Below are 22,445 nucleotides of genomic sequence, written 5' to 3'. Positions count from 1 at the left end.
ATATTACTTCACTACTGTAATGTTACAGAGAAGGTACCTCCCCTACAGAGGCTGCCTCATGCTGGGTTTCTGAAGCGCTTTCTAGCTCTGAGGCCTTGCAGAATTTTTTTGGAAACACAGAGAGGTATATTCTTCTCCATCCGTTACTGCCATCAATCTAGTTAAGTCTTGTACTACTGCAGTAGCCTCATAACTTTTGTCATCATACATGTGGGAAGAGGATCAAGGATCCACTGAACCAGCTCTCAAGATAAGGTGCAGATTAAATGTAGGCCCTCAGTGGTATGCTCTGAATCAGATTTGTTATGGAAAAAAGAACAGTCAGGGAGTTGAAAAACCTGGATTTTATTCCTCTCAGGACTGTCACCAACTTGTTATGTGACCTTGGGCATATCATGTCACCTCTCTAGGCCTCAAGTTATAACCTAAAAGTTACAGTGAGGAAAGTGGCCATTATCTCTAGAGTTGTTTCTAGTTATTTTATTACAGTGTTATGGTAAACAATGGTTTGGAATCTCTCTACCCCTACAAAGCGATTTCTTTTTTCTTTGAGTGCCCATAACTTTTGCTGATTAAATTATTCATCAAATTCTGCCTTCTTCAAAAGTCTTTCCCTCAATACATGCCCTGTTTTCCCTTGATTTGTCATTCTATCACTTTCAGTCCTTTGAATGCCAAACATCTGAAAAAAAGCCATCTACTTAATCATCATCTCTACTTCTTCATAACAAACTTGTTCCTTCCTGACCACTCCCTTCAGTTGGCTCTTTTACATCATTCTCAACTCAGATTGCTGGATCCAGCAGCTCTTCTCAGTACTAGTTCTGTGTTTTGCAACATTTGAAACTGTTGATTGATACTCCTTTTCAACATTCTTTCTTCCTTTGGCCTCTGTCATAGAGCAAACTCATTGCCTGCATCCCTAACTATTCCTTCTCTGCTTCTCTCCCTCAGTTCCTCTTAGTTCTTTTTGTAAAGCCATTTCCCAGCCAGATGCCCTCTCATTATTTTTCTCTTTATTGCCTTTGCCTTGGTAATACTGACTCTTCCACAGGTTTTACTTTTAACCCCTAGTAGGGAACTCCCAACCTTACATCTCAAATCCTGTGACTTTTCTCCAGAGCTCAAATTTAGACTTACTGCTCCCTGAGAGTAAGTTCCTGAGAGTATGTATGTTCCTGAGAGTATGTATGTATGCACATTAAAGGCATTATGGCCCCAAACAAACTGCTTGCCCTTCACATCCTTCTCCTGCCCTTTTCATTCTCTTACTTCTGGCAGCTGCTGTTTGTCAAGTTTTTCCCTATTCCTACCACCATATACATGGTTATTCTGAGTCAAAACATCATTTCCATGGTGTTTGGGATAGTCAAAAGGATGTGTGGACTCAGACCATGTTCTGATTTTGGCTCTGCTATTTCTTAGTGATACATGACACTGGGCAAATTACATAATCTCTGTGGGTCTTAGTGTTCTCACATGTGAACCCATTCCCATAAAGTTATTGTAAGATGCCAGTAACATGACATAGGCACAATGAATATCGGTGGTTACCTTCCTCTCCTCAACTCAATCATTTAATACTTCTGTTCTCCTGTCTCTCCTATTATTATATTGCTTCCTATTTTACTGATAAAACAAATGCCATCAGAAGGGAACTTCCTTGTCCTCCCATAACCAAATCTGCTTGCTGCCCTGAATATAAACTCATATAATCTGCTTCAACGAAGGAACTGTTCCTGAGCCATCCTAAGGCAACTCTTCCACTTGTTTCATTCTCTCTCACCAGTTTGCTTAGTTATCCCTGGTTAATCTTGATTGCCAACTTGATTGGATTGAGAAACATCTAAAAGATTAGTAAAGCATCTCTCTCTCTCTCTCTCTCTCTCTCTCTCTCTCCTTCTCCCCTACTCCCCCCCCACCGAGTATGGGTAGCCATAGGTTGGGGGCCTGGATGAAATAAAAGGGGGAAAGGAGAAAGCCAGCAACACAGGCAGGCATTCTTGCTTTCTTCTTTCTTGCTGCCATGATGTGAAATGTTCTGCCTCTGCCACCGTCTCCCCACCATGATGGCTTGAAACCCCAAGAGCAAAATAAATCCTTCCACTTTGAAGTTGGTTTTCTCAGGCATTTGGTCATGGTAGCAATAGTTAGAAATAACACATTCCCTTTCCTTTATTATTAAATGTTCCCAATTCACCAGATCACTTTGATTAGTGTAAACACATGCTATATTTCCAATCTTAACAAAAGCTCTTTCTTGACTCACATTCCTGTCTCCACATACCATCCCTCCATTTCTGTGTTTCACTTTATAGCAAAACTCCTCAAAAGAATTACTTAAATTAATTATTCTATGTCCCTACTTCTTTTTCTCCCCGCCCCCCCATTCTCTCTTAGAAGCCATTTTAATCAGACTTTGCCTCCATCATTCCATCAAACTGCTCTTGTCAAAGTTGCCAGTAATCTCCCCATTGAAATATCCATTAGTTAATCCTCAAATCTCTTCTTGTCCTCTTAGCAGTATTTGATCACTCCCTTTCCTTTTATAAATTTTCTTCACTTGGCTTCAGGAATACAACCTCTCTCCTATTTCTCTTACTTCTCTTTCCCAATCTCCTTTGCTCATTCCCCTCACCTCACCTATTTCTACATGTTGGGATACTGACAGGGCTCAGACCTTGGTTCTCTTCAACAAGTACACTTATTACCTGGATACTCTCATCCAGTTCTGTGGCTTTAAATAGCATCCATTTGTGGAAAACGCTCCAAGTTTTATGTCCAGTCCCAATCTGTCCTTTGAACTCTAAATTTACATACTATCCAAATCACTACTGACATGTCTAATTAGATGTCTTAGAAGTACTCAAACTTACCATGTCCTAAATAGAACTTTTGATTTTTTTACCTGCTTCTGTCGCAGGAAGGCTCAGACAGAGACTGAGAGGGCCCCAAAGCTTTCGGGAAGCAAGTTTATTAAGCAAGCCAGCAGCGACTCAGTGGACTCATATCCCAAGTCTGAGCTCCAAGAACAAAGGGGGCTTTCCTTATATACCATTTAGAGCAGGTTACAGAAATGGGGAAGTACAGTTGTCTTATACATAATCACATGTTATTTCATTGGTTGTTTTAACCTCTGGAGAAAGGTGCCCCTCCTCTGGTCTCCGGGTAACATTCCCCAACTCCGGTTTTCCTTTGTTTTACTGTAGCACTCATTAATCTCTCTTCCCCTTCCCTGCCTTCCTGCCACACTTCCTCACATCTGCACTTTCCACTGTATTTCTCATATCAGGAAATAGTAACTCCATTCTTCTGATTTGTCTTAGTTTGTATTGCTATAACAAAATACCCAAGACTGAATAATTTATGAAGACCAGCAGTTTATTTATCACTGTTCTAGAGGTTAGAAGTCCAAGATCACGGTGCCAGCAGATTCCATGTTCAGTGAAGGCTGATCACTCTGCTTCGAGATAGGATCTTGACTATTGTGTCCTCATGTGGTTGAATGGATAGAAAAAGAAAAAATATCTAATTAGTTCCCTTCAGCCCTTTGATAGGCATTAAGCCAATACATGATAGTAGAGTCCTCATGATAGTCAGCCTAATAACCTCCTATGGGCCCCACCTCTGAATTTCTTTTTTTTTTTTTTGAGACAGAGTCTTGCTATGTAGCCCAGGCTGGCCTCAAACTCACAATCCTTCTTTCTTAGACGTTCTGGGAGTAGAGGCATGAACCACCGTGCCTTGCTTTTAACATTGTTGAATTTGAGATTGAGGTTCAACATGAACTTTGGAAGGGACACAAACATTTAAACCATAGCACAGTTATTCAGGCCAAAAGCCTTGGAGGCAATCCCTTTCACTTATATCTCATACCTGATTCATCAAATCCTATCAGCTGTTCCTCTGAAATATTCTCTGAATCTAACCATTTTTCAATCTTGTATCTTGGTCCAAGCCTTTAATCTTTTTGCCTGGATATTGCCACAGACTCCTAACTGGTCTCCATGTTTTGTCCCTGGTCTTCCTAGAACTTATTCTCTATATAATATCTTCCAGACTCTAAATCAATGTCAGCCTTGTTTAAAACATTATAATGGTTGCCTTTCTCAAAGTAAAAGCCAAACCCCAGTACCTCTCTGACTACATCTTCTATCGATCTTTTCTCTCTGCTCAAGTCATACTGACCTCCTTGCTATTTCTTAAATACACCAGACATGCTCCTGCCTAGGGTGTTTATTCAGTTATCCCATTTGCCTAGAATGCTATTCTTCCAGATAACTACATATTCACTCCTTCCTCTCTGTCAGATCTCAGATCAAATGTCAATGTATCAGATATCCTTACCTGAGCACCTTATATAAAATAAAACCATCACCATTTCTCGAACATTCTCAACTTCCCTAACCCTTTTTTGTCAGTTATCAATACTACTTGATATATTATAAATGTATTTGTCATCTGTTATTTATTTTCCCTTCTACTTCTCAACTTCACGAAGGCAGGGAATTTTTGCTCATTGCTAGATCTCCTAAATCTAGAAGAGGCCTGGCACACAGTAGGTACCCAATAGTTGTTGAATAAATGAATTTTCAGAGCTATCTCAGATTTTCCCGCCATAAACATTAGTCATTCCTAGCAACATTCCCTCATTAAGGCAGGCTGATGTTATTTCAAAAGAAATTGAGACACAGACAGTGAGTTATCAAAGGTTACAGAAGAGTCATGAGACAATATGAACCCCCATAGAAGTAGCAAAGCATGGGAATGAATAAGAAAATCTGGAAGAAGAAAGTATTAGGCTCATAAAATATTTTGGGTGAAAAGGTATTATTACTTAGCTATCATTTGTCTCTCCCCATTAAAATAACTGCTTCATGAGGGCAGTGGTTTGTCTCTGCTTTTTTTCACTACTGTACCTAGGTGCTTAGGAAAGCACTTGGCATAGTGAATGCTTGATATTTGCTGAATGATTAAATGAGTGAGAACATTCAAAGTTAGTGTGGGCCAGAAGATAAATTAGAGAGAAGGAGTTTGAAGTCAAGGAAACCAGTTAGGAGGCTATTGTGGTTGTCCCAAAAGAAGGTGTAAACTGGTGAGATAGTTGTTTTGTTTTGTTTTTTTACTTTGTACCTGGAGCTCAGGGCTCAGTACAACTAGTCAATGGAACACTAGCATTCTCTCTCTGCTTTCTGCCTGTCATGATGGGAGCTGCTCCGCTCTGCTACTGCCTTCCCCATTATAATGGACTGAAACCTCTAAAACTGTGAGCCTGGAAAAAAATCAGGCTTTAGTTTCTCTCAGCTATTTGTCATGGCAATAAAAAACTGACTAACACAAATACAAGAATACAACTAATTCCTCTTTGATTGCCAAAAAAGCCTCTTTTCTCTAAGCTAAGTATGGAGTTCAACTTTTTTGTTGTTCTTCTTCCTTTGAGCACTCTTTGCTAGCTGTTATTTATCTTCCAGGTTCCAGACTAAGGAATACTTTCTTAGAGAAGCCTAACAGGAAGATTAGATCATTTCATTGTAAATTCTCCTATCACTTTTTCTCCTTCATAGTACTTTTTAAGTTAGAAATCATTAAAGTTTATTTTTCCCATTAGACGCAAAGCACATTAAGGGAATTATCTGTGATAGTGAAAGAAAAAAATGAAACCAGGAAAAAAGAAAGGATTAGCAAACATATGAGATACTAGTTACAGTAATCTCACTTGTCTTGTTTTACAATCAAGCTTCTAACTCAATTATTGCACGCTTATGTTCTAGTGCTTTCCTATTGGAGGTTGGTATTCTTCCCATGGTAACCAAGGAAGTAAGTAGATGTCCTTTGCCTCACTGTCTTGCTAGCTATAGACACAGCCCTAGAAAGCTACTGTCAGAGGTCAGTAGTGATGTAGTTGATGATGACTATTATAAAAACTACAGGGCCTTTGTGACTTCATGCCTGCTTCAGAAGTAACTTAATCACAGCTAGGGCATAACTTCATACGCCACCAAGACCTCCTCCACCTTACTGCTGGAGAGAGTGCTATAAAAAGACTGGATTTTTACCTTATTTCAGTCCCAGTTGATCAGACTTCTTGAGCCAACTGTCAACAAGCTTTTTTTGAAGACCAACCTGCTACAAAGGACTTTATTCATCTTATAGAGACAACTCACTTGAATCATGCAGCACGTGGGGGTTATCAGTAAAGAGGTCTGGCAGGACTGTATCACCCTCTTCCTGCAGACTGAGATGTGCTGTGATGCAGCAATTATCACCAATTCCCCACCTCGGATATTGGCTTCTTATCCTCAAGGCAACTTGTTCCAGCTGACCCAGGAAGAAATCCAGACTTTACTGAGTCGGGAGGAGAGGGAGAAGTTTTTTCTCCAGGGAATCACCCTTGCTGGAACCAAATGCTTGTTGATTCGAGACAACCTGTACACTAAGGGCAACAACACCATGGATCTGCGCACCAAAGGCCAGAGTCGAGCCAGCCAGGCAGTGACAGTAATTCAAGTTGAGTCTGTGTATCTTGTGGTCATGGGACAGAAAGGAACGGAAGGTGGACCTCTCAATCTCAAGGCTTTTGAGATGGCAGGTTACATTAGAGAGGCCATTCTTCAACACATGGCCCATTTCTAACTAAATAAAAACAAGTTGGTATTTGACCTGTAATTTGAATTCAGTGTTTTGTGTGCTAAATTAACATGTCCTTGAGTAAAAAAAAGAGATCTCAGACTAGGTTAGAAGGGATGTATACATTGCAGGGCTGGGGGGAGACTGTAGAGAGCCAGTAGTTCCTTCAGGCATTTGGGCATCTAGGCTTTTGGTTTTATTGCAGGGCAGGGTGTTTCCTTTTTTGTTTTAGGTGGTTATAGAGTTTGACCTCAGGGCCTAGTACTTGCTAGGCAAACAGTTTACCATCTGAGCCATGTCTCCAGCCCTTTTGCTTTAGGTTATTTTTCAGATAGAGTTAGCTGTTTGCTTGGGCTGGTCTTGAATCATGATCTTCGTAATCTCCACCTTCTGAGTAGCTGGGACTACAGTCTCTACATCTAGCCTTGTTTTCTTTTTACATTTTTTATACCTGGAATACCATCCCTCCCTTCTCAGCCCCTGGTAAAGAATGTATTGGACTAGGAACTATAAAATCTTGGCTTTAATCCCATCTTTTTCCAGTAATCATGCTCTTTCTGGATCTGTTTTCTTATCTGTTCAATGACAATTACACTATATCTTTCAGGGTCCTTCAAGCTCTGAAAATCAAGAGTTTTGTAATGTCACACACATCATTCGGGACCAACTCAAGTACCACCTCCTCCAGGAAGCTTTCTCTGTCTGCCTCAATACTTCAGGTTATCCCTGATTTGAACTCCTAAAGCACGACAGTCTAAGCCATTTCCTTGACATTTAATCACATCCTGTCCAACATTTCATATAACTAGTCTGTGTTCTTTTCTAAATTTTTACATACATGTTAGTTGTATTTCCCAACTTGATTATAATCTCCTAGAGGACAATGTCTTTTACTTTTCTGTTGCCTTCCTGGGATTCCAGAATGGGGCTCTGCCAGTGGAATTGGTTTCACTTATCAGGCAGAAATTGAATTTCCAGAGTGGGGATTTTGCAGGGTATGGATGCCTCAGGGTGCTTTTTCTTTTTTCAATTTGTAGCTCATTTTTTTTTCACACTTTTTTTTTTTAGTATTGATAAAGTACTGTTAGTGATAAGACTTTTTTGCTGGGTGCTGTTGCAACCACCTTTTAAGAGGTTCTTTGGCACAACAGAAGACCAACTGCCCTAACTGCCCCTGGGGGCAGGAAGGAAGTGTTTTAGCCCAACAGAAGGCCTGTGATTGGTTCAAGCACAATCTTTCATTTGCATAATGCACTGGACTATGATTGGTACAAACATAAGGGGACTAATGTGATTGGTGCAGACATACTTGTCCCCTCTTCCTTCTGGTGTTGCTCAATTTTCTGACCATTTATCTTTTTATTGGTCAGTGGAAGCATGGATGAGCAGGAGATAAGCAGAGAATTGAAAAAAGTAACCATCAATCTGGCTTATGACTAGCAGCTCTGGGGTATCTGGAGAGAGAAAAAGCAGAAGTGATAAAGATGAGGTCAAGTAATAGGCTGTAGTGATTATCTGACCCTCCTATGACCAGTCCCCACGAGAAGGGATTATAGTGAACCCTCTACTATGTTAATAACAGGATACCATCTCTCTTTCTCTCTCTCTCTGGTACTAGGGCTTGAACTCAGGGCCTTCACCTTGAGTCACTCCACCAGTCCTATTTTTGTGAAGGTTTTTTCAAGATAGGGTCTCAAGAAATATTTACCCGGGCTAGCTTCCAACTGTAATCCTCCTGAGAAGCTAGGATTACTGGTGTGAGTCACCAGGGCCCTGCTATCTTTCTCGATCTCTCTCTCTCTCACACACACACACACACAAACACACACACATACCCCTCAACAGCTTGTAAAAATCAGAGTCAAAATCTCCATAGCAGTTCTGTTCCATTTACTGCCGGTTACATATGTAATTTTAAATATTCTATTAGACACATTGAAAAAGAAGAAAAAGAAACAAGTGAGCTTAACTTTAGGAATATGTCTTATTTAACTCAATACAGCTAAGATATTATTTTATTTTATTTTATTCCATGTATTTTTTGAGGGGGTGCATTCTTTTTTTTTTTAATTATTCATTTATTCACATGTGCATAAATGCACATGTGCATTTTGGGTCATTTCTCCCCCTTACCCCCTATCCCCACCCTCTCTCCCCTTCTCCTCCTCACTTCCAGGCAGAACCTCTTCTGCCCTTATCTCTAATTTTGTTGAAGAAAAGACATAGGCATAATAAGGAAGACAAACCATTTTTGCTAGTTGAGTTAAGGATAGCTATACAGAAAGATTCCTAGCATTGCTTTTGTGTACAAATGTATTACACCCCAAGTTGATTCATCTCTAACTTATTTTTACACTGGTTCCTGACCCCCTTCTCATGTTAACCTTTGTCAATTTAAGGTTTCTGTATTAGTTCCTCAGTGGGGACATCAAACGCTTTCGTGTTTTGGGTTTTCTACCTATTCCTATATCTCTCATATGTTCTCTCCCCTTGTCATGTGATCCAAGTCCAACCATGTTGCTGCATTTGCCCTAGATCTAAAGTCTGCATATGAGGGAGAACATATGATTTTTGGTCTTCTGAGCCTGGCTAACCTTGCTCAGAATGATGTTCTCCAGTTCCATCCATTTACCTGCAAATGATAAGATTTCATTCTTCTTCATGGCTGAGTACAAGTACCACATTTTCTTGATCCATCCGTCAGTAGTGGGACATCTTGGTTGTTTCCATAACTTGGCTATTGTGAATAGCACTGCAATAAACATGGGTGTACAGGTGCCTCTGGAGTAACCTGTGTTGCATTCCTTTGGGTATATGCCCAGGAGTGAGATTGCTGGATCATATAGCAGGTCTGTGTTTAGATTTTTAAGAAGCCTCCAAATTTTTTTCCAGAGTGGTTGCACCAGCTTGCATTCCCACCAGCAGTGTACCAGGGTCCCTTTTTCCTCACATCCTCACCAACACATGTTGTTGGTGTGTTATGAGTCAACTGAAGCCTGACAACTCAAGAAAGATTTTAAAGGAGAGTCTTTATTTGCCAGCTGGCGACTGCTCTGACCAACAGGTTGTTCAGTATCAGAGAGCAGCCCCCTTCCAAAATTTAGCAGGATTTATAAGGCAAAAATCCCTGGCAATCTTTGAGAAGCAAGCAAGCCTGGGTACAGAAGCAAGACAATGGCTATTTGCTAAGGTACAGAAATGAGACAATGGTTATTATCTATGAGTATGAATGAACACAATCAACACACTCCACACAATCATTTGACCATATCCTAGTTTGGTTCCTTCTGTTCTTTTAACTTTATGAGAACCAGACTCCCTCCTAAACCTCCCTCAGTAAGGAAATTAAAAGCAGCACCTGATTAATAGCGCCCCTCTACACCTGATTAATGGCTTTCCTCCAGCTAAATTGTTAACCATTTCATTCCCCACTGCTTTTACTTACAGAGTCAAATCTTAGACTCTTCTGACTGGATAGGATCAAATTTAGTTCTCAAGACCATTAGTGTTACAGAAGAAATGTAGATTTAGCAGTATTGATATTATATTTTATCTGGTTGGAATTAAAGACACCTTGTATTTATATGTACACTAACAGCAGGTCACATATTAACAGTTGTAACTAAGCATTGTGACATTGTGATGGTTTTTATCTTTGTCCTTTTAGTATAAGGTTAATACTGTTAATTTTATCTGTGACAATAGCACTTGGAAGCACCCTTAATCCATTTCTTTAGATATGTCTATAGAAAGACACATGAGAAGCAAGATAAACATAAGAACTTTCCCAGGTAAGATAACTATAAATATCCCCAACATCCCAGTTCACACAAACCAGAGCAGAATAGACAATTACATAATATTACAGTCTGAAGATCATGGAGAGTTAACTAAATTTGAACAATCCTGTCTATGACATCACTTAAAATACAATTTAACAAAGACATGAGGGGAATGTAGATGTTAGGGGTAAGGGGATATTACCTAAGAATGTAATTTAACACGTTAGCCTATTTTGAACAAAACAGTTTGAATTAAAAAATGAAAAGATTGTACTGAGTAATTTTAAGGGCAAGGCCGTTAAAAACAGATACTGGAGTAACAATTTGAGGAACAAAAAGGACAACTAAATAGGAACACGTTTAGGTCTTATCTTGAGGGGGTCTTGATTAGCCTCAGGTCTGGCAATTGTCCAATGCTGGTCAGAATTTTCCATGAAGGCTCTCTTAAGCTGAGTATGATGAATCCATGGGCATTTTCCAGCTACCTTGATGGCCATGGGAGTGGACAGGATCACAGTGTAGCTCAAGGTTGTCAGGGTGGTGTCTTTTTACCCACATTAGGTCTCCTGGCTCATAAGGAGTCCCAAGGGGGACATCAGGTTTTGCCGTTTCTTGGGCTTGCTGGACAGCTGAGTGAATTTGTTTGAGAGTCTGTTGAAGAGTCTGGAGAGACTGGAGATCAGGATTAGAAATTTTTGTTAGGGTTTCCTCCCCCAATCTGGGCATTATACGAGGTGGTCGCCCTTAGAGGATCTCAAATGAAGTGAAACCCTGTCTATAAGGGGTATATCTAACTCTTAATAGGGCTGCAGGAAGGAGGTTCACCCAGCCATCACCCATTTCCAAGGAGAGCTTAGTAAACAGCTCTTTTAGAGTCCGGTTCATCCTTTCTACCTGTCCTGAACTCTGAGGCCTATAAGCACAGTATAACTTTCATTTGATCTGTAATGTTTTGGCTATTAATTTAGATATTTTAGCTGTGAAAGCTGGGCCATTGTTGGACCCCAGTATTAAGGGGAGGCCAAATCGGGGAACCATCTCCTGTAAGAGTTTTTTATAGTAATCTGAGTTGTTTCAGTTTTTGTAGGGAAAGCCTCAGTCCATCCAGAGAAGGTTTTGATCATTACCAGCAAATATTTATATCCATACAAGCCAGGCTTGATCTCGGTGAAATCGATCTCCCATTGTTCTACAGGGAAGGAACCTCACATTTTCATTCCTGGCTCAGTCAAGGGTGGTCCCTTTTGGTTAACCTGTTGGTACACACTGTACCTTGTAGTGAGATCTCGAGCCAGCTAAGTGAGTGGTGTCATGAAGGTCCTTTATATGTGTGTGTCCCAGAGACTGGGGGAGAAATATCCTTCCATCTGGCAATGTTTTTTTTCATCCAGAGGGGCTTGTCTTTAGTTGGAGGGTCCCTCCTAATTTTAGCAAAATCTTGAGAGGCCCCACTGCTTTTGTGGCAATTGCCCTTGTGGCTTGATTGGCTGTTTGGTTTCCCCTTGCCTCAGGATGGTCCCCTTTTTGGTGACCCCGGCAGTGAATGATGGCCATCTTTTTACAAAGCCAGAGGGCCTCTAGGAGGGCTAGGATTTCCTGGGCATTTTTAATATTTTTACCCTCGGAGGTAAGGAAGCCTCTCTCCCTGTATAGGGCTCCATATATCTGGGCCATTGCAAATGCATACTGGCTGTCTGTATATACATTAATAACTTTATCTTGTCCATACCTTAGACTTTGGGTCAGGGCGATTAGTTCAGCCTTTTGGGCTGAGGTTCCATGTCCAAGTGCCTGGGCCTAGATGGTCCAGTCCAGGGTGACTACTGTTGCCCCTGCATACCTTATTCCATTGGTTACAAAGTTGGAGCCATTGGTGAACAGTACCTCATCTGGCTCATCCCAGGGAATATCAGTAAGGTCTGGTCGAAAACTCTGAGTGTTCTGCTCTGAATGCTGTAAGATCGGCTGAGGGCTTCATCAAACAGGGTAGGGGAGTTCTTGAACCCATGTGGCAGTCTTGTCCAGGTTAATTGGCCAGAAAATCCCTCCTCTGGATCAGTCCATTCAAGGGTAAAAATGGGTTGATTCACCTCTGCGAGCAGGAGACTGAAGAAGGCATCCTTTAAGTCCAAGACAATGTACACTTGGTGGCTAGGAGGTAAGAGGCTGAGGAGAGTACAGGGATCGGAAACCACAGGATGAGGTGTGTTCCATGGTGAGTGACATGGAACCAAGATTCCCACTTCTCTTTTGAGGTGGATGGCAATGCCTCTACATTAATAGGGTGCTGTTTAACTGGAATAGGCATTGCCTGTGACGTGAGTTGGACCACTACTGGGGCATGATGATTAGCTAGCCCCAGTGGGTTAGATTCTGCCCATACATGGGGAATCCTTTCTCTGAGTTCAGACAAGTAGGGGGTCTCTAGAGGGTTTTGTTCTGTTATAGACAGAAGATAATCTTCACTTAAGGGATGAGTCAATAACAATTTGATAGGAGGTTGGCCTTTGGTGTCCAAATAAGTTCCCTCCTCTTGGAAGGAGATAGTGGCTTGTAACTTGTGTAAGAGGTTGCGGCCCAGCAAGGGGTAGGGACAGTCAGGAATCACCAGAAAAGAATAAGTTATAGGCCCTCCTTCTAGGTTAATAATTCGGCTTTCTGACCAGTGGTAGTTTTGTTGAGTTCCTGTGGCCCCTTGAATAGACAATTTTGCTTTAGATAAGGGGCCCTCTGGTTTTGTAATAACTGAATAGACTGCTCCAGTATCACATAAGAATTTGACGGACTTGCCCCCCAGTTGAAGGGTAACCATAGGCTCCGGAGGGGGTGGTGGCAAGGAGCCCTGTCCCCATCACTGCAGTTGGAGGACCTTTTGGTTCCCCCTTTTTTCTTAGGGCATTCATTTTTTCAGTGTCCCTTTTTCTTATAATAAGCATATTGGTCTTTTTCCAGTGGGGCTCTGAGTTTCTTGCAAGTTGCCTGTTGGCAGGAGGCCCAGAACTTCTTGAGGGCCTGGAGGCAGGAGTTTGCAGAGCTGCCACCATCACCTTTGAAAGGCTTTTGGCCTGTTTATCTTCTGGCATGTCTCTATTATTATAGACATGTTGTGTTATTTTTACTAATTCTGATAATAATTTTCCTTCAAATCCCTCCTGCTTTTGTAATTTCTTTTTAATGTCCAGGGCCGACTGGGAAGTAAAAGTAATATTTATTGCCCTTCTATTTTCTGCTGCCTCTAGGTTTATAGGAGTGTATGTCCTATATGCCTCCAGGAGGCACTCCAGGAATGCTGCAGGGGACTCATCTGGGCTTTGTATAACCTCACTCACCTTAGACAAATTTGTGGGTTTCTGGGCTGCAGCTCAGACTCCTTTAAGAAGGATCCAGCGATAGTTGGTGAAAGCCTCCTTACCTGCATAAGAATTTGGATCCCAGTTAGGACGGACCAAGGGAAAAACAGTCCCTAGAATGTCCTGATTCCCTGTAGGGGTCCCATCCGGGCCCAGGACATTTTTCTTCCTGCTGAATGTGGTCTCGCTCTTCAGCTGTGAAGAGAGTCTGTAAGAGCTGTTGGCAATCATCCCAAGTAGGCTGGTGAGTGAAAAACACAGTCTCAAGAAGAGAGATAAGCCCCTGGGGCTTGTTAGAAAAAGACGGATTTTGTTGTTTCCAGTTATAGAGATCAGTGGTTGAAAAGGACACATAAATCATACATTGACAGCCTCTTTAATATCTAGAGACTAAATATTATAAAATTAGGACTCATTTGTCCAGTATTACACAATATATACAGTACAGCAGAGTTAAATGAAACACACAACATATAAGGTAATGTGTATTCTGAAATTTTTTAACACATACTAACAAAATATTTTTTGTAGTTTCTTTTTATTTACCCTCTTTAACCAAATAAACAAGTCTAGACAGTACACTGTTTAGAGGTGATTTTACAACTCTACTTTTAAACACAATATTTTCCAAGTTTTTTTAATAGCTGTTTACATATATTATTACTTTTAAATACATCAAATAATTTAAATATCTAGGACTAGATATTTTTAGATGAACTTGTCTGTTATGCACACAGCGCTGGTAAATAAAATGCACACACAGCAAAGATTATAATCTGAGGTATCTTTTAAATGTGACCATTTTGGCCTTGAATCATTTTTCCTCATTTTTTCTTTTTGCCTTTAAACCAGTGGACCAGTACAGGTATAATATGTAGTGCTTAGAGGTAGCTGAAAATTTTATATTTAAAAGTCATTTATAGAGGACAAGCCTTTTTACCTTCCAGACGTGCAGATGATGATGGTTTGGGGGGCTTAGTGGACAGGAGAACATTTGAGTAGCCTATGCCTCTTTTTATGCACTTTTGTAGCCAGGAAGGCTTTTCAGATAAGACTTCAATCAGGTCAGAATGTAAGGAACCTGGCTGGGGTGGCCGGGCTGTTCCACCCATAGGCTGTAGGCAAATCAAATGTCCCCTCAGCAGGCCATCCCACATTGAATGAAGGCCAATCTAATTTACAGAGTTTTCTCAGTGTAAAGGCATCACAAGAGGCCCTCAGGTATAAAGCCTTCTGCTGGAAAGAAGAAAAGTTAGTCAGCATACATTGCAAAGGAATGGAGGTAGATGAAGATTGTCCCATGTTGCAGTTCCAATTGTCCTCCGGTCGTCTGGGGTGGTCTAAAAATGTTAAACATGAAATGACAAAACAGACACACAGAACAAAGACCATGACTTGTGGCCACACAGAACTAGACCAGACAGACCAGGGGTCAGGGCAACGTCTCGCCACCACCCGGGATTCAGGAAGTAATGCTGCATCCAGCCTTCCCCTTAATCCCCCTTACCTCCAGATGTTTTCCTGACCAGATGACTCTCCGCTGTGAGGATTGATGTCTCTTGACTCTACTCCATGAGGATAAGGAGGTATGTCCTGGGGCTGAGGAATGTCTCTCAGCAGCCGCACCCTAGGGCCTCCACCCCATCGGGCTCCGTGGAGTTCCAAGAGATGAAGTCTCTACCAGTGTCTTTGGGGGTCGTTAAACAGATCTCGCTGGGACCTCCAAATGTTACAAGTCAACTGAGGCATGACCACCCAAGAAAGATTTTAAAGGAGAGTCTTTATTAGCCAGCTGGTGACTGCTCTGGCCAACAGGTTGTTGAGTCTCAGAGAGCAGTCCTGTTCCAACTTTTAGCAGGGTTTATAAGGCAAAAATCCCTGGCAATCTTTGAGAAGCAAGCAAGCCTGGGTACAGAAGCAAGACAATGACTATTTGCTAAGGTACAGAAATGAGACAATGTTATTATCTATGAGTAGGAATGAAACACAATCAACACAAACCACACAATCATTTGACCATATCCTAGTTTGGCTCCTTCTGTTCTTTTAACTTTATGAGAACCAGACTCCTTCCTAAACATCCCTCAGCAAGGAAATTAAAAATAGCACCTGATTAATAGCTCCCCAATACACATGATTAATGGCTTTCCTCTATCTAAGTTGTTAACCATTTCGGGTGGTGTTTTTGATGATGGCTATTGTAACAGGGGTGAGGTGGAATCTTAGTGTGGTTTTGATTTGCATTTCCTTTATGGCTAGAGATAGTAAGCATTTTTTCATGTGTTTTTTTGCCATTTGAATTTCTTCTTTTGAGAAAGTTCTGTTAAGTTCAGTTGCCCATTTCTTAACTGGTTCATTGATTTTAGGAGAGTTTAGATTCTTAAGTTCCCTGTACATTCTGGTTATCAGTCCCTTGTCTGATGTATAGCTGGCAAATATTTTCTCCCACTCTGGGGGTGGTCTCTTCAGTTTGGAGACCATTTCCTTTGTTGTGCAGAAGCATTTTAATTTTATGAAGTCTCATTTGTCCATTCTTTCTCTTAGTTGCTGGGCTGCTGGGGTTCTATTGAGGAAGTCTTTGCCTATACTTATTAGTTCCAGAGTGTTTCCTGCTCCTTCCTGTAGTAACTGCAGAGTTTCAGGACTGATATTTAGGACCTTGATCCATTTTGAGTTGATACTAGTACAAGGTGATAGACATGGATCTAGTTTCAGTTTCTTGCAGGTGGGTAACCACTTTTCCCAGCAGCATTTGTTGAAGAGGCTGTCTTTTCTCCATCGTAAATTTTTGGCACCTTTGTCAAAAATGAGGTGGGTATAGTTGTGTGGATTCATATTCAGGTCCTCTATTCTGTTCCACCGGTCTTCATTTCTGTTTTTGTGCCAGTACCATGCTGTTTTTATTGCTATTGCTTTGCAATATAGTTTGAAGTCAAGTATTGTGCTATCTCCAGCATTGCTCTTTTTGCTGAGTATTGCCTTCGATATTTGTGGTCTTTTATGTTTCCAAATGAACTTTAGGGTAGACTTTTCAATCTCTTGATGAAAGTCATTGGGATTTTGATGGGAATTGCATGAAACATGTAGACTGCTTTCAGTAGTATAGCCATTTTTACTATGTTGATTCTACCAATCCATGAGCATGGGAGATCTTTCCACCTTCTGCAGTCTTCTTCAATCTCTTTTTTCAGGGGTTTTTAGTTCTCCTTGTAGAGGTCATTCTCATCCTTTGTTAAATTTACTCCTAGGTATTTGATATTTTTTTGAGGCTATTATAAATGGAGTTGTTTTCCTATTTTCTTTCTCAATTTGTTCATTTTTGGTGTATAGAAAAGCTAATGATTTTTGAAAGTTGATTTTGTATCCTGCCACCTTGTTACAGCTGTTTATGTTGTCTAAGAGTTTTTGGGTGGAGTTTTTTGGGTCTTTAAGCTATAGGATCATATTGTCTGCAAATAAGGATATTTTGACAGTTTCCTTACCTATTTGTATTCCTTTTATTTCTTCTTTTTGCCTAATTGCTCTGGCTAGAAATTACAGTACTATGTTGAATAGGAGTGGGAATACTGGGCACCCTTGTCTTGTTCCTGATTTTAGGGGTATCATTTCAGTTTTTCACCATTAAGTATGATGTTGGCTGTAGGTTTGTCATATGTAGCCTTTACAAAGTTGAGGTACGTTCCTTCTGTTCCTAGTTTCCTTAGAGCTTTTATCATGAAGTGGTGATGGATCTTGTCGAACGTTTTTCTGCATCTATTTAGATGATCAAATGGTATTTGTCTTTGCTTCTATTAATGTGCTGTATTACATTTATAGATTTGCATATGTTGAACCACCCCTGCATCTCTGGGATGAAGCCAACTTGGTCATGGTGAATGATCTTTCTGATGTGTTGCTGGATTCAGTTTGTCATTATTTTATTGAGGATTTTTGCATGGATGTTCATTTAAGAGATTGGCCTATAGTTCTCCTTTTTGGAAGTGTGTGTCTGGTTTGAGGATGAGTGTAATACTGGCTTCACAGAATGAGTTAGGCAGTGTTCCTTCCCTTTCTATTTCATGGAAAAGTTTAAAGAGATTTGGTGTTAGTTCTTCTTTAAAGGTCTGATAGAATTCAGCAGCAATTCCTTCAGGTTGTGGACCTTTCCTTTTTGGGAGACTCTTTGTTGCTGCTTCAATTTTATTTTGTGTTATAGATTTGTTTAGGTGGTTAATATCCTCTTGGTTCAGTTTTGAATGGTCATAAGTATCTAGAAATTTGTCAATTTCTTCAATATTTTCAAATTTATTAGAATATAGGTTCTCAAAGTAGTCTCTGATGATTCCCTGGTATTCCTTGGTGTTTGTTGTTATCTCCTCTTTTGCATTTCTGATTTTACTAATGTGGGTTTTTTTCCCTCCTCATTTTAGTCAGATTTGCTAGGGGTTTGTCAATTTTGTTTATTTTTTCAAAGAACCAGCTTTTTGTTTTGTTGATTCTTTGTATGGTTTATTTGGTCTGTATTTCATTAATTTCAGCCCTTATTTTTATTATTTCTCTCCTTTGACTTCATTTGGGTTTTGCTTGTTCTTGTTCTTCTAGGAGTTTGAGCTGTAGTATTAAGTCATTTTTTTGAGCTCTTTCTGTCCTTTTAATACATGCACTCATGGTTATAAAATTTCCTCTTAGGACTGCCTTTGCTGTGTCCCATAGGTTCTGGTAGGTCATGTTTTCATTTTCTTTTTCTTTTTTTTTGTGGTGTTTTAATTTTTATTAACTTCCAGGAAACTTTTAATTTCCTCTTTTATTTCATCAATGACCCATAGATCATTGAGCAATGTTTTGTTCAGCTTCCAATTGTTTGCATGTTTTTTACTGCTGTTTTTGTTGTTGATTTCTAGTTTTAATGCATTGTGGTCAGATAGAATGCATGGGATTATTTCTATTTTGTTATATTTGCTGAGGCTTGCTTTGTGCCCTAAAATATGGTCAATTTTGGAGAAGGTTCCATGGGCTGCTGAGAAGAATGTATATCATGCAGAAGTTGGATGAAATATTCTGTAGATATCAGCTAGGTCCATTTGATCTATGGTGTGGTTTAGTTCTAAGATTTCTTTATTGATTTTTTTGTTTGGATAACCTATCTATTGGTGATGGGGGGTATTAAGGTCTGTGTTGGAGTTTATATATGTTTTTAGGTACTTCAGATTATGTTTGATGAAATTGGGTGCATTGACGGGTGCATATAGGTTGATAATTGTTATTTCCTTTTGGTGTATTTCCCCTTTTATTAGTATGGTATGTCCTTCTTTATCTCATTTGATCAATGTAAGTTTGAAGTCTACTTTGTCTGAGATAAGTATTGCTACCAATGCCTGTTTTTAGGGACCATTATCTTGGTAATTCTTCTTCCATTCTTTTACTTTCAGCCAGTGCTTATTTCTGACGATGAGATGGGCCTCCTGTAGGCAGCAGATTGTTGGATCTTCCTTTTTAATCCAGTTTGCCAACTGGTGTCTTTTGATGGGGGAATTTAGTCCATTAATATTCAGTGTTAGTATTGATAGATATGTGGTTATCCCTGTTATGTAGTTGTCTCTGTTAATTAAGCATTTGATTGTGTGTAGCTGAATCAATGTTACTCTTTACTTTCTTGCCTTTTCTTCTCCTGTGGTTTGGTATTTCCTGCCCTTTCATGGTTTTGTTTGCTTTCATTTTCTGTGTGCAGAATTCCTTGGAGAACCTTTTGTAGTGGTGGCTTGGTGTTCATATATTGGTTTAGTTTCTGCTTATCATGGAAGACTTTTATTGCTCCATCTATTTTGAATGATACTTTTGCTGGGTAGAGTATCCTAAAATTGAAATTATTTTCATTCAGTGCCTGGAAGACCTCACTCCATGCTCTTCTTGCTTTTAGGATTTCCATGGAGAAATCTGCTGTGATTTTTATAGGTTTACCTTTGTATGTTATTTGTTTTTTCTCTCTTATAGCTTTCAACATTCTTTCTCTAGTCTCTGTACTTGTTGTTTAATTGATAATATGTGGTGGGGTAGTACTATTTTGGTTAGGTCTGTTTGGTGTTCTTTATGCTTCCTATACCTAAATGGGCATAGATTTCTCTAGATTTGGGGAATTTTCTGTTATTATTTTGTTGAATATATTATGCATTCCTTTTGCTTGCACCTCTTCTCCTTCTTCAGTGCCCATGATTCTCCAGTTTGGTCTTTAGATGGAGTCAGTGAGTTCTTGCATTTTCTTTCACAGGTCTTGAGTTGTTTAACTAATAGTTCTTCAGTTTTTCCTTTAATTGCCATTTCATCTTCACGTTCTGAGATTTTGTCTTCTGTTTGTTCTATTCTGCTGGAATGTCCTTCCATTTTGTTTTCTATTTCTATTTTATTCTTTTTTCTGAGGTTTTCCATATTGTGGGTTACTTCCTCTTTGATATTGTCAATTTTTGTCCTTAATTGATTTATCTCTCTGTTTATGGTGATCTCTGTTTCATTTTGTTGTTTATTTAGGACTCCTATGATTTCATTTATTTGTTTCTGTGTTTTCTCATATTCATTATTTTTGTTGTCTTGGAATTTCTTGAGTGCCTCCTGTACATTTTGGTTGACCATGTCTAGTAACATCTCTATGAAATTCTCATTAATTAATTGTAGGATTTCTTCTTTCAGAATGTTCTTGTGGGTTTCGTTGGGTTCTTTGGTATAGTTTATCTTTGTTTTGTTGGAGTCTGTGTCTGGGTATCTGTTTTCTTCATTTCTTTCTAAATCTTTACTACTTTATTTTTGTGGGGAGAATGGTTTCCATCCCTTTTTCTTCTCCCATATTACCACTAGGTACCATTTCTGTCTCTGGACTATGTGTAGTTTAGTATTAGCTGGGTTACAATATTAATACTAACAAAACCAAGAGAGAGGGGGAAAAAAGAGAAAAAGAAGGAAAGCTAAAAGAAAGAAAGAAGGGGAAAAAAAGAAAAAAATGTGAAAAAATGGGAGAGATGGTGGGTGATCAAACAGCAAGCCAGATAGCCAAATCCTTAGAGAAGGGGAAAAAAATCACCTATTCTGGAACAGTAGAATTGCAATCTTAGTTGTTCTAATATTATTCCTTTAGCATCCAATCCTGTCTGTCTGTGTCTTAGGCAGGTTTGGAGTCATCCTGTGGCAGCCTGAGCAGGAGCCTGGTGGAGCAGTTATCTGGCAAGCTTGTAGAGCTGTGGGCCTGGTATAGCCTGAGGGGCAGGGATCCTGGTGGGGTGGCAGATGTGTTTGTCTCACGTGGAGCTGGTGCCTGGGCCTTAGGGGCAGTGATCCTTGTGGAGTGTGGATTCGTCCTGAGGCTGGGGCCCCACATGGCTGAGGAGCGGGAGTGTCGGTGGGGTAGAGATGTGGCTGTCTAATATGGGGCTGGTGCCTGGGCCCAAGGGGCAGGGATCCCAGTGGGGCGGGGATCTGGCAGGGCCTGAGGGATGGGGGTCCCAGCAGGGCAGGGATGCGACTGTCTCACTCGGAGCTGGTGCCTGGTGGGTTCCAAGGGGTGGGGCATGGATCTGGTCATCCCATGTGGAGCTGGAGCCCAGCAGGGCCTGAGGGGTTGGGGGGGCTGAGGGGTGGGCATCCTGGCAGGGCGTGGACCCAGTACAGCCCAGGGAAGGGGGTCCCGGTGGGGCATGGATCTGGTGTGGAGCTGGGGCCTGGCAAAGCCTGAGGGGCAGAGAGCTTGGCAGAGCAAGGCAGCGGCTTCACAGGCTTATGGGGCAGGGACTTGGCAGGCTGGCTGTTTTTTTAGTAGATTGTGGCATAGAGAAGCCTTCCACGATCTTGGGATTTAGAGTGCCGTACTTTCAGCTCTCTCTGGTGCTTTACCTCACCCAAGTGTGTCTCCAGCATCTCAGGAAACTCCCTGGTTCACGGAGCTCACACAGTCTGTGGCTCTGTCCCAGTTGCCATCTTGGATCTAATATATTATTTTAACATGTAATTGATTAATGAAATATTACATATGTTTTTATGCCAAGGCACTGTTCATTGTACACTTGCAACACATCTCAATTTAGTCAAGTTTTATTTCAATTGCTCAATAGTTACATGTATCTAGTAGCTACCATATTGGCAGCATAGGTCTGGGTCAACTCTCATCCAATGTTTAAAACTCTGTAATATTTTTGTCAGTACAACTGTCTACTCAATACATCATGGCAGGAATTGGCTAAGTAATTAATGAAAACCTTAGGAAAGAGGACAAAGAGGTTTCCTAGAAAACACTCTAGTGGAGATAAGACAAGTGAAATGATAAATTCTAGTACAATGAAATAAATGCTATGAAAGACTTTATTTGTTCATTAAAGTGAGTGTTGAACTCTCACTATGTCAGGCACTGTTCTAGGTTCAAAGTGAACAAAATACACAAAAATCCTGTGATGAGCTTACATTCTACTAGAAGAAACAAATAATATAGTTCAGAAGATGATAAGTACCATGAAGGTAATCAAAGCAGTGTAAAGAGGAGATGAAGAGTGATGGCAGGGACTATTTAAAAAGCAAGGTAGTAGCCTCTTCAGAGGGAGACTCTATGCAGAGCCTGAGGGAATGATGGAATGAGAACTGAAAGAAGTGTTTCAGGCAGAGAAAACAGCTTGTTCAAAAGCTGTGAGGATGGAGCATGCCAGGTCTGGTGAGGAACTTTGAGGAAGCCAGT

At 40.4% G+C, this 22,445-nt stretch overlaps 1 protein-coding gene across 1 annotated transcript; it reads left to right on the top strand.

Annotated features, from left to right (window-relative positions):
- Positions 1-6,171: 6,171 nt before the first annotated feature.
- Positions 6,172-6,633, top strand: LOC109675600 (profilin-2-like). The gene has a single exon (XM_020152275.1). The coding sequence runs from the start codon at positions 6,172-6,174 to the stop codon at positions 6,631-6,633; it is 462 nt and encodes a 153-aa protein (XP_020007864.1).
- The last annotated feature ends 15,812 nt before the right edge of the window (positions 6,634-22,445 follow it).

Source organism: Castor canadensis, chromosome X (assembly GCF_047511655.1).
Source record: "Castor canadensis chromosome X, mCasCan1.hap1v2, whole genome shotgun sequence".
Taxonomy (NCBI): Eukaryota; Metazoa; Chordata; class Mammalia; order Rodentia; family Castoridae; genus Castor; species Castor canadensis.
The sequence above is the reverse complement of the archived record's forward strand: the minus strand, read 5'-3'. Positions and strand labels throughout refer to the sequence as shown.

What these genes read in the sequence shown, in the direction of transcription:
- LOC109675600 (XM_020152275.1), top strand. Translation starts at nt 6,172, where the DNA reads ATGCAGCACGTGGGGGTTATCAGTAAAGAGGTCTGGCAGGACTGTATC.